Source organism: Echinops telfairi, unplaced genomic scaffold (assembly GCF_000313985.2).
Source record: "Echinops telfairi isolate 266 unplaced genomic scaffold, ASM31398v2 ScPeMD7_7468;HRSCAF=8506_0, whole genome shotgun sequence".
In the NCBI taxonomy this organism is placed as follows: Eukaryota; Metazoa; Chordata; class Mammalia; order Afrosoricida; family Tenrecidae; genus Echinops; species Echinops telfairi.
This window is the reverse complement of record NW_022111369.1, coordinates 23,340,180-23,353,358: the sequence shown is the minus strand read 5'-3', so window position 1 is coordinate 23,353,358 and position 13,179 is coordinate 23,340,180. Positions and strand designations below refer to the sequence as shown.

At 36.5% G+C, this 13,179-nt stretch overlaps 1 protein-coding gene across 1 annotated transcript in view; it reads left to right on the top strand.

The window, feature by feature from the left end:
* The window catches only part of PDLIM5 (PDZ and LIM domain 5), a 223,385-nt gene that overhangs the window by 54,796 nt on the left and 155,410 nt on the right, over window positions 1-13,179 (top strand). Inside the window, exon 3 of the mRNA XM_045284331.1 lies at window positions 11,661-11,812. Coding sequence (XP_045140266.1) covers window positions 11,661-11,812 — 152 coding nt within the window. The remainder of the gene's footprint in view (window positions 1-11,660; window positions 11,813-13,179) is intronic.

Genomic DNA, 13,179 nt, shown 5'->3' with positions numbered 1-13,179 from the left:
TCTCTTATACATGAGTTGCTGTGGATTTGTTTCTCCAAAGTACCCAGACTAATACACCCTGTTAGACACAGTTGCTAAAGAAAAATCCTACACATTTTCCAAAGTAAATGCCCAGTATTACATACCACTTCGTATGTTGTATAAGAGCTGAAAGAATAAAAGATGTTTGTATGTTTATATTAATAAAAATGGTCTATTCATTAAATAATTTTGTTTCAGCAACTCATCATTTCAGCAATTATGTTTTATTTGTTAAGTGCATATTACAATCTCTGCACCATGAGCCTATTGAGAAATTTATGTTCTAGGCATTGACGAGAAGGTGGACCCTCACAGTGCTGCTGGGAGTGTGGTCTGCAGACCTACAGACTTGGTTGTCAATTTGAGATGAAATGAATACAGAAATGGAAACTATTTAGAAAGTTTACAGTGTGACAGGGTAATTTTTATGTTTATTTAATCTGATAATAAAAAGGTTGCACCTATATTTTGTACACTTAACAGTTCCCACCCCTGAGCTGCTCCTGGCCACCCCACCTCAGTAATTTTTCATTATAGGTTACAACAGATCGAGTGAGGAGTGCTGCTTTATGGTGCCCCTGTGTGTATCGACAGAGTGGCTGTAACAGTGGGCTCAAACATAACAATAATTGTGAGACTAGTACCAGACCGGGCAGGACATGGGGTCCTGTGGGTGAGACTCAACTGGATGGCACCTAACAACAGCACCAGCCACCACTTTATGGAGAGTTGTCTGTACAGGTGGCAGTGAAGTATTCTACAGCAGTACACGAGGGAGAGAACTATGCCTGCTCCTTTGTACCTTTCTCATGGCTGTGACCCCGTGAAAACACATCGCCAGGCCTTTTTTCTGAGATCTCGATAGGTAGGTTTGAAATGGCTTTATTAAATGTTAAGGACTTTGATTTGAAGATGTAGAAATTTTAAAAAATTGAGATTTTGTATTTTAAGCTACATGTATTACCTGACAACACATGATGCTTAGCATACTTTTATAGCACTTTAAATAAATTCTTTTTTTTATCATTTTATTGGGGGCTCTTACTGCTCTTACCACCATCCATCCATCCGTTGTGCCAAGCACATTTGTACATATGTTGCCATCATTGTTTTAAAAACATTTTCTATTTGAGCTCGTGGTATCAGCTCTTCATTTTTTCCCCTACCCTCTCTCATGAACCCTTGATAATTTATAAATTATTATTATTTTTAAATAATCATTACTTTTAAAGAGTTTTTAAATCCTCTTGAGCTAATGGAACGTCTATTTTGAAATATGTTTACCTTGCAAGTTTTGAAGGTTCTGTGAATTTCTCCGTCCTTGAGCCCAGCACTGGTGGTTTAGGAACCACATGTTGAGATATTGTGCTAACGTTTCACTAAATCATTCATTCTGAACATTTTTTGGTCAGAGATGTTTTTGAAAATCTGGAGAAAGCTATGAAGCCACTCAATGAAAAATACACACATGTTCTCATGCAGTTTGCATAGAATTTAAGAGGATTTAGTTCATCATCAAACAGAATTTAGTGGGTAGAGAGAGTTGAGAGATGCATGTGTTATTGTTAATCTATTCTTAATTTATGTGAAGTTGGCTGACTCTTCAATCTGTGATATTTCTATTTTCCTGTATTCTATAATGGACTATGTAGAAATGCTGATTTATTTATAGTTTGAAGGTATGTTTGATATTTGAGATTTATGTGGGTGAAGTATTTTTTTAAAACCACCACACTTTCACATTTTTTCATCAACTTGATGGCAGTGAGTTTTTGTTTTTGGTATGCACACTTGAGCTACAACTGACCTTAAATCTCTGGGCTTAATTGTGTACTGATGAACGTACTCCCTGGCATCATAATAGATAATGGCAGTTTAAGAAGACATGTTTCTATTTGACTAGGATATGAGTACAGCAGGTAAAATGATGTTTCAGTAGGAAAGGGCTCATCATAGGAAGTACAGTTAGACAACTGGAACAGCAATGGGAGAAGCCCCACGTTTGACCTAGGTGGCCTAGTGACTACATCTCAAAAAGCACAAAGTCATCACCCTCTGACTGCCTTTGGATTTTTTAAGGCATGATATATATGTATACTTTGAGACATTATTCTCATTTGCTACCACATAAGACATGCTTTCCTTCTTTCTTTTAAAAAAATTTTTTATAGGGGGCTCATTCAACTCTTTTTTAAAAATCATCTTATTGGAGGCTCGTACAACTTTTATCACAATCCATACATCCATCCATTGTGTCAAGCACATTTGTACCTTTGTTGCCATCATTTTAAAAACATTTTCTTTCTGCTTGAGCCCTTGGTATCGGCTTCTCGTTTTTCACCACCCTCCTTCCCTCCCTTCCTCCTGAACCCTTGATAATTTAGAAATTATTATTATTTTTTCCTGTCTTATACTGACCAATGTCTCTCTTCACGCATTTTTCTGTTGTCCATCCCCCTGGGAGGGGATTATATGTCAACCATTGTGACTGGTTTCCCCTCTCGCCCCCCACCTTTCCCTTACCCTCCTGGTATCGCTACTCTCAATATTGGTCCTGAGGGGTTTATCTGTCCTAGATTGCCTGTGTTTCCAGCTCTTATCTGCACCCATGTACATGTTCTGGTCTAGCCGAATTTGTAAGGTAGAATTGGGATCATGATAGTGGGTGGAGGGAGGGGGGATCATTTAAGAAGTAGAGGAAAGTTGTATGTTTCCTCAGTGCTATAGTGCACCCTGACTGGCTCGTCTCCTCCCCATGACCCTTCTGTAAGGGGTTGTCCAGTTGATAAGACATGTTTTCTAACTTTTGAGTAAAATTGATTACAGTTTGACATATAAGCCAGAAAATTGGGCTCAGAGTTAAACTAACCACTGGTCACATACTTCAGGATTTTACAACCGTACCCACAGAGAGAAGCCAAATCATGTAATTAAAAAAAAAAAAGGTGGTTTAAAATGATCTAAAATAACCTCTAATTTTAAAAACCATTGCTTACATTAGATATCCAAGCCCGAGGCTAGCGATTTAAATGTAACTGGTAGCTTTTGCAGACTATACCCACTCCTCACTTATGAATATGGTTAGGGTCCAAAGACCAGGTTGGTATGTGAAATGGAGGATAATCATATCTGATCACTATCGGAGAATGGCTGCATCATTACATAACTGGAAAATTACATTATTGCATATCTGCCATGATAATCATGGCTCAGTCCAGTTGACATATAACCTTAACCAGTGTTAACTCTGGCTTCACACCTCAGCATTTGTTACTTCCATGTCATCTGTGGGCAAAATAATCAGAAAGTAGATTTTTCACTGTTGTCGCAAATGTGAAGTGTCAGATAACTAGATAGTTGAGAAGTGAACAGTAGGTATAGCAATATGTAATAACAAATAGTCCAAGACAGAACAATGTTAATTATTAACATGTTAATTGTTTAGCATAGATTAATGAGCTACCAGCATGATAGTAAACAAATTGGAATTTGAAATGGGCTTTGTAGGTTATGTTTGAAAAACAAACAGCAGTTTTCTAAATTTCTTCTTATATTCCTAGCCCCACTGGTGGCTGAACACTCTACCAGGATTTTGTTTATTCCTGATATTTGTGGGTGATTAAACACAAGGGAAATGTGAGTTCTTTATCACAGGTCTGATATCTATCACTGCTTATACATTCTTTGCAAGAAGTGTAACAAGTTAGATTTATCTTGTACTTGGAAGTGTATGAACGATGATACGTAGTCAGAAATATTTAGTCATAGGCTCAGATGTCTGGGCCCAAAGTTTTTATTCTATTAGGACAGCGGTTCTCAACCTGTGGGTTGCAACCCTTGTGGAGGGTTGAACAACCCTTTCACTGGGGTTGTTTAAGGCCACCAAAAAACACAAAACCCATATTTCCGATGGTCTTAGGAACCGAGACACTGCTCCTTTATCTGTCTCCAGGTGGGTCCACCCGCATGCAGATACACCCACCTATGTGTACCTGGCTGAAAATTTACCCATGCTACACCATGCTTCAAGACAAAATTTCATTTATTTGTAATTAGAAATAAATATTTCACAATATATAATTACATATTGTTTTGTGATTAATCACTATGGTTTAATGATGTTCATTTTGTAACAATGAAACTACATCCTGCATATTAGATATTTATGTGACGATTCATAACAGTAGCAAAATTACAGTCATGAAGTAGCAACAAAAACATTTTACGGTTGGGGGTCAACATGAGGAACTGTATTAAAGAGTTGTGGCATTAGGAAAGTTGAGAACCACTGTATTAGGATGATAAGGTACTAGAAAATACATTTAAAACAAAATTAAACTTGCTCGTTAATGAGATGATTTTTAAGAATACTTTTTTTGTTGTTAAATTTATTGCTCATCTCTGATTCAAAGAAAGGGTTGTTCTGTTAGGCCAGTATAACTTTATTAGCGTTTGTCTCCAAATCTTGGTAACAACCCCAACAGGAAAACAACAGCTTTCATGTTCCCATGACTTAGTTCCCATGATTTTGGATATGGGGAATTTCTGTCAGTGTTTCTGTTATATTTATATGGTCCCTTTTTTAACGTTTACTAAGTCTGTTGGCATTCTTGTCATACCCATCGTGCTAGGGTCAGGGGTTTCCTTGCATTCCATATTTGTTGAAAATATGCAGAAAGTTGACAACTTGCACATTTGTAGTGGCACATAGGTACATGCTTCCTACTTGTTACCCATAATGCATTATAAGATCATAACCAAAGTACATTACTTTTTAACTAGCATAAACAATTCTATCTCTGTATATCTGACTATTAAATAGCTAATTTTTATGATATACTTGGGTATATGTATTTTAAATGAATTATTTCTATTGCTGGTACCACTTTTCTGAGGGTTCTAATTACCAGCTTATTTTCAAGGGATGACTGAAATAAGAAGTTTCCATGTGCTTAAGTTGAGTACTTCCCATGATTCAGCAGGGTACATTTCATTAAAGAATCCTAAGACAATGTTGAAGTCTCTATTATGGCTAAGCATCTTGTCTCTTTACAGATCAATAGACAAAGATGGCTCTAGTAGGTCACCTGGTAGTGTAGTGGTTCCAAGCTGACCTGCTAACCACAAGATCAGCAGTTCAAGTCCACTGGCTGCTCTGTGGGAGAAAGATGTGGCTACCTACTCCCATAAACAGTTACTGTCTCAGGAACCCCGAGGGGCATTCCTGTCTTATCCTATAGGGTAACTGTGAGACAGAGTTGATTTGATGGCAGTGAGTTTTTAGTGTACTAGATAATTTAAAGAGAAATCTTTGGCAGTTAGACTTATTTAAAATTATATCTAACAATGAGTTCCTTTAAAAAGGAAAGCTCTAAAATGATTTCTTACTCTATTTTTAAAAGCATTTCTTACAGATATCTATCTTTTTATGAACCCCAAACAGTATATTTATTTGTGGATGGGGTACATTTCCTACTTATTGCAATTTAGTGATCCTTTTCTAAATTAATATTTTATTTCTAATACACTTTTATAAAGATGTAGTTAGTGCTGTCTTTTTAAAAATAAGTTGGAAGAAAAACTGCTGGAAGCAAACATTTTTATAGAGGCTAGATAAGCATTTTTTGGAGTTAGTTATACATTTTATTTGATTACAATTAAGTTAATGATATGTTTAATGACACTCATAAGTAGTACTGTGAGATAATTGCCCCTAAATTATAGATAACTAATTATAGTCATTTTATGTTATTTTTCTCATCCAAAGTAAAAATGTAAGATCTTCTCCCATAATTAGTTGGTTATATTGATGTTTTGTTCAATTTAAATATTGTTTTGTGGATGTGTCCAGGGATGTCCAACACACCCAGAGGTATGCACTGCCTGGATTTAGCTTGCCAGCAGGTGGGCTTTCCCTTGACCTAGTCTCTTATGATCTTGGTTCCCTGTGCTGCCTTCTGTGTCTGTATTCCTTTTTAACCCTTGCTGTGTTCTCCGGTTTTTCTTTTCATTCCTTCCATTCCCTGACCCCTAATCAAGACTTCTTCACCAATGTCATCTTATTAGGTTTTTATCCTTTGGATTCTGTTTTAGTTTCCTAGAGTAGTAATAACCAAGTACCACAAAGTGGTTGATTTTGAAGAACAGAAATATATTCGCTAACAGTTCTGGATGTTAGGAGTCCCGGTTCAGGGTGTCAGGAGGGCCGGACCGTCTTGTTGTCTGCTCGAGGGGGAGATCAATGTTGTTTTCAGCCTGTGCTAGCTACAGACATTAATTGGCATTTAAACACATCGTCCTTTAAATCCTTCTGGGGGATTCTGTCTCCATTCTTTTCTCCTACTCTACTCCTGTATGATTTTATTGACTTAATTGAGCACATCTTTAAGAAAGAACCTGTTTTCAAATAAGGTCACAGTCACAAGTCCCAGGGTTGTAGGAATTCAGCATAACCTTTTTTTAGGTACATGATTTAATATGTGTGAGCCTCTGTATTGTGGTACACCTAGCTTTTGTGGGAACAACAGACTCAGATAGTGGTACGGAGGGCACTGTGAACTTGGCTTCTAAATCGATGGCATATCAAGCTCTGTTGCTGAGGGAGAAATTTAGACTAAACAAGGCAGAAGAAAGAGACCATGTGAAGGAGGCATGTTGGCCTTTTGGTAATGAAAGAAAGAGCCAAAGGTTGGTCTGATCAGCCAGTTTGAAACATTTTCTCTCCTTGCAAGTTCTGGAAATATCTTCCAGCTTCTATGACTTGATGGTGTAGTGTAATAATATACAACAAATTAATAGTGAACATTTACTATATGTGTTAATGTCTCTCTTAGGAGTCCTAATGGTGTCCTGGGTTGCATGTTCGGCTGCTTACTGCAAGGTCAGCAGTTAAAATCCATTAGGAGCCCTCAGGGAGAAAGATGAGATAGTCTGAGCCTATAAAGATTGACAGACTCAAAAACCGTAGTGAGCAGTTCTACTCCATTCTGTATGATTGCTTTGAGTCAGAGTAGACTTGATAGCAGTTGTTTTTGTTGTTGTCGGGTGCCATCAAGTCACTTCTGACTCTTAGCAACCCTGACTGTAACAGAAGGAAACACTGCCCAGTCCTGTGCCATCTTTACAATTGTTCTTATATTTGTGCCCATTGTTGCAAACAGTGTCAATCCATCTTGTTGAGCACCTTCCTCTTTTTCAACGATAGCAGTGGGTTTGCTTATTTTTTGTTTGGTATATGATCTGTGCTGATGTTTTAGTTAATCTCAATAGTTCTGCAAGGCAAGTAGAATTATAATCACCTCTTAAGGAGCGATACGTGAGGCTTAAGGAGACCAAATGAATTCAGGTAACACAACTAATAGATAACATCATGAATATAGACTCATGTTTGCCTAACTTCAAAGCTTGGGCTCAGTATTGTGTTCTCACTTGCTGTGTGGACATAGGCAAGTTTTTTAACCACTTTGAAACTGTTTTCCCAACTGTAAAACATTAAAACTACCTTCTAGTGCTGAAGAGTAATTAAAAAGCAAACCAATGGCCATAGGGTCAGTTCTCACTCATCGTGACCCTATAAATGGCTTCCTAAATGCCTTACTGCCTGTGCTCAGTAAATCATACTAATTACTTTTTCTGGGTCATTAATTTCTCAGACAGTAAAAATGTACGTCAGGGGAGCCTAATATGACCGGCACAAATACTCTCTCTGGGGAATTTCCTAGTCCAGATCAGCTGGGAGGAGTTAGATGACTGCTACCTTTTTCCATCCTCCCACCGCCAACTCCCACACATAAAGTTCCTCTCATCTGTTACTTAAAAACCCAGATTTCCTTCTCAAGAGAAATTTTGTAATCCATAATTGCAGATAAAAGCATTAGTACACAGCTATCTCTAGAAATGATTTCTAGACTTAGTACATAGTTAATTGATATTAGATTCTTTTCTAAGTTACTGGGGAGGCCTAGTAAAGATAGTCTTTTTTCTTTTCCTTCTTAAATTGTAGTTTGGGTGCAAGTTAACAGAACAAATTTGTTTTCCAATGAACAATTTTGTGACATTTTGTTTCTTAATATAAGTTGTAAATTCCCTCAATATAATAACACTCTTCTTACCTCTTCCCTGGGTTCCTAGTGTCCTTTTGTCCATCTTTCCCATCCCTTCCTTCCTTCTGAATTTTGTTTGGATCTCTCAGGATTAATTGTACTGAGGAACACAGTCCTCAGGATTGTTACCCTTTGGCTACTAGAGGACCCTCGGGGTTGGGTTGTGGCGGGAGAGGAAGGCAAATAAACGGGAGTTGTATAGCATGTTTGAAAGATCTCTAAGGGCCACAGCCTTGGGGGTATCCCGAGTCTTTATCAGACTACTAAGTCTGGTCTTTTTTATGACTCAAGTTTTATGTATTTTTCTTCTTCTGTTCAGGACATGCCATTGTCCCTGTCAGAATGGTCAGTAGTGATTGTCAAGGCACCACCTCGCTCTTCTGGTTACAGGGTAGTTGAGGCTGTGGTGATGTGGTCCATTACTGCCTTAGATTGATGGTTTCTATGAGTCTTTGATTTTCTTCATTCTTCTTTGTTCTAGATGGGGAAGACCAGTTGCATCTTAAATAGATGATTGTTCCTAGCTTTTAAGACCCAATTCACCACTTAACTGCACTAGGATGTAGAATATTGCCTTTGAGAAATATGTTATGCTAATTTACCCAGGTGAACTCTCCAAGCCTGTCACTCATTCCTTCAAGGTGCTTGGTTATGACAAAGAAGTTTTCATAACTGTGCCATCTGTTTATTCTGCTGTATGCATTGATATGTTTAACAGGATATACAAAATCATATGTAGAAATATCTTCTGCCAAGCCTATATATGCTCATGATTGTAGCCCCATTTGCCTATCCATATCTCTTTAATTTGCACATCTACTTAGGTATCCACTGGTTGATTATTTTTCCATTTACTGATATGGAAGGATTGTTATATAAAGTGTTTAATTTTTCTGCCTGTAACTCTTATGTTCTTCTCATTGTCTTCCTTTCCTTTAGTTATAGTGTACAAATACCCCCCCCTTATGGATATTATCTTTCTCTTCACTCAAATAAATGCCAGAAGATCCTAGTCTCTTAAATTATCCATTAGTTCTACAGAGATAAACAAAAACTGTGCTAGGATGTAGTTCCAACATAAGTAGTCATGTGCACTTAAAACTTAAGTGAGACCACAAATTAATATGTTTAAAAGGCATAACAGCTGCAATGAAGTCTAAGGAAAATTGGCCAATAACACTAAAAAATGCTTCTAAAAATCAAAGGAGAAGCATATGCTTGTGATTGATTTGATTCATATTGAGTGTGACCCAGGGGTCTCCCGAGAGTGCTTCCTTCCTACACAGTGTGAATTTATAAAAACACAGATATCCTTATGGTTGCCATATAATATGCATAAGACATACTGATGACAGAAAATTATTACTACAGACAAATGGAAGCTATTTAGATTTGTAAACGCAGAGGAATAAGTGATTTATGCCAATAAAAGATAACCTTACAGTCTTTCATAGCAGCTCACAATTCACAATAATAGGAATGTTCAATAATGTTACTTTGTTACAAGTCCTGTTGTACTACATATTGAAATTGTTCAGGCTACCATGTGACTGTGAAGTCTGGATATAAAGTTATGAAGGGAAATCTTTTTCATGTCAAAAAACCTAAGAAAGTCTAACTTAGCTCAAAAAACCTGCAGATGGAAAGGAGTGCATATGACAGTTTTAAGTAGGTGAAAGTGGATGGTGATGCGGATTTGGTTCTCTTCTACTTGATTGAGAAAAGGTTAAGCTTTATGGGAGCATATAATAGCCTCATATTTCTTCTGAGGAGCAACTGGTATGTCTGAACTGCTAGTCTTGAGTTTAGTAGTCCAAGGACACAGAGACGAGGAAATGTCCCTTGCCTTGGTGAATCTAGCAATCAGTAGTACTTACTTGATTTTAGAGTCCAAAATACTATACTTTATTATTTTTAAGGAAACAATTTGACCATTGATGTTAATTAGAACCTAACTGAACATGTGATAAGCATGGTATTTGCTATATTGTACTCAGTTATTAGTTGATTTTAAAAAATCTAAATTAATTTTAATAATTGGTCTCTAAAATCTTAAGTATTACAAGAATACTAATTTTTTTTCATTTTTGAATTGCTGTCACCTATCTTCCAGCAACAGCCTGTCACTAGTATTAGACTGTTTCTTTCAATTTGTACTTGTTTCATAATTTTTAGATATCTATGAAAACTTCATTAGCTTTTTTTCCATTGTAGTTTTGTTGTTTACCCTTTTTTATTAAAATATCATTTTACTAAGGTCTCTTACAATTCTTATAACAATCTATACATCAATTGTATCAAGCATATTTGTTGCCATCAATCTTTTCTAGAATTTACAACTTTTTTTTTTTTTTAAAGGAGCCCTAGTGCGGTATGGATTGGGCGTGCTAACCACAGGGGCAGCAATTTTAACAAGCTATCTGATATTCAGGAGAAAGATGAGGCTTTCCGCTTCTGTGAAGATTTACAGCTTTGGAAACCCACAGGGGAAAGCTGTGTAATGTCTTATGGGGGCGATAGGAGTTGAAATTGACATGAAATTTGAAGCAAATCAAGCTAAATTATTTAAATCCATGGACTTCCCCCCCCCCCACACTGATCATGGAAAGAAAGATTGTGAATTAAGGGTGGAAAAGCCTGGAAATATCAGGAAAGTTTAAGAAATGAAGTGTTTACTAGGGAAACTTTCTTTAAAAAATTATTTTTAAGGGGCCAATAAGGAGCTAAAGAAAATAAATACCCAAAACAAGAGTCAGTTTTAGAGGAATTTTTTTTTAAAAACATTTTATTAGGGGCTCATACAACTGTTATTGCAATCCATACACACATCAATTGTGTAAAGCGCATTTGTACATCATTCTCAAAACATTTTCTTTCCACTTAAACCCCCGACATTAGGTCCTTTAGAGGAATTTTACAGGTTCATTTTGTAAAATGTAAAACCAAGATACACTGTGTTAACTCTACACAGCTCCTGGTGCTTAACCACATCGCCATAGTTAAAAAATAAACTGACCTATTACTTCATGGTGCCATTGTTCAGACATCTTCTGATCATTGCTAGAAAATTGGCATATTCTTTTGAAGCAAACCAATAAAATGTTTTCACTTAAAATATTTCTCCTGTACAAAATAGTTCATTGTTGTTAGTAATGGTTGGAGGTTGTTCAGAAATTGTAAATGTATATTTTGAAAAGCACTTTCTATTTTAAAAAATAACTTGAAATAGTATAGTATAAGAATCTTATTGTCTGTTGTTAGTGAATATTTGCATACAGGAGAAATCAGTTATTCTTGTTGTGTAGAGTTCTATCTTGTTAAATGCAGTATGCATTTTACTCATGTATTAAAAAAAAGAAAAGAAATATGCAATATCATCTGAATGTTAAGCAAGTTTTCTTTCTCCCTAAGTCCTTGTAATCCCTTTTCTAATATAATGTTAATAACATTTTGGGGGGTATAGGGAAAGTAAAATTTATCCTTAGTGTTTATTATTTTTTAATGAGTGACACTCCTAACTAAATGTATTTATTACAGCTCAAAGATGGCGGCAAGGCATCACAGGCAAATGTAAGAATAGGTGATGTGGTTCTCAGCATCGATGGAATAAGTGCTCATGGAATGACTCATCTGGAAGCCCAGAACAAGATTAAGGGATGTACAGGTTCTTTGACTATGACTCTGCAAAGGTAAATTACTTTTTTGTTTCACTCAGAAGAGAATATCTCTTAGTAATGTATTTGTGTGAGCTTGATTCATGGTGCTATGAAGCAGTTTCTGCTGCCATTGCTGCACATAAAAGTACAATGAGAATGGTGAAAGCTTTGAATGGTTTCCGCATAAACAGTCATATGTGCCTGTCAATGTACTCATAAAATTGTGTATATGGTTTCAGGGAATGTTAAGATGTTCTAAAGCTTTTCTATGGGACAGCCTACGAGTCCTTACTATAAGGCAAGACTCATGGTCTATATTCTGGATAGTACATTATTTTCATCCTTTCTTATTTATTGTATAGGGCAAAAAATTAAATGTACACAATTGAGGTTTGATTTTCTGAACTGTCGTCTTTTAAACTTATGTTTGTTTCCATGATAAACAGGCAACATTTTTTTATATCAGGCATTTTGAGCATACCAATATATGACCTATATTGAAATAACTTGAAGTGCATGTAAAAGAAAAGTAAATATATTCCTGTGTAGTACCACTATTTCTAGACATAGGGCCAAGAATTCCATTTCAACAGGTTTCTGCTGATTTTTATGAAATATATAACCACATAGTTAGAATGGTGATCGCTCATGGGCTGGGAATTCCACCACTCTCTCATGCTCTGGCTCCTGGTTCTGCTGATGCTGTTCCTCTAGTTTTACAGCTGTCTCCGGGATCATGAAGGTTCAGTGGGCAGAGAATTTGGGTTCCAAAGGAAACACACCACTTCTGGCCATTCATTCTCTCTACTAGTGAGATGGTTATTTTATGCCCAGCAGGTTGGCAACCACAATGAACCCTGTTAACAGTCCTAGCCAAATCACATAATCCAGTCAAGTAGTTTTCCCACTTTTTTTAGCCAGAACCACTAAGAAAAAGAGGGTCATTCGCTGGAGTAACAGAGGGCATTGCTAGAAGAGCCACATTCACTACATTACAAATATATATGTAATTTTATATATATAGTTAGAACCATGGTGGCTGGGGGGAAGGAGAAGAGAAAGAAGTAATGGAGGGTAAGTGATTGATTAAATGTGAGTCTTTAGGCCACTAGGAAGGTCACTTGATTATTTTACCAGCTGGTTATGGAGACTTTTAAGGGAGTCATGGCTTTTGATGAGTATAAAAATTACTTTCTATATTTAAACAAATATGGAATTTCCCTCTAGAACATTTCAATATTCCATGAATTAACTTTATTGAGTCTTTAAGGGAGGAATAAAGTACAACCAATGTATTTGGCTTATTTCTTGGAGCCCATCATGGGTCAAAGGGTATGTGGGAATAGCAATTGCTGCTCTAGGAATTTATAGTTAAAGGATTTGTACAGGGTAAATTATAT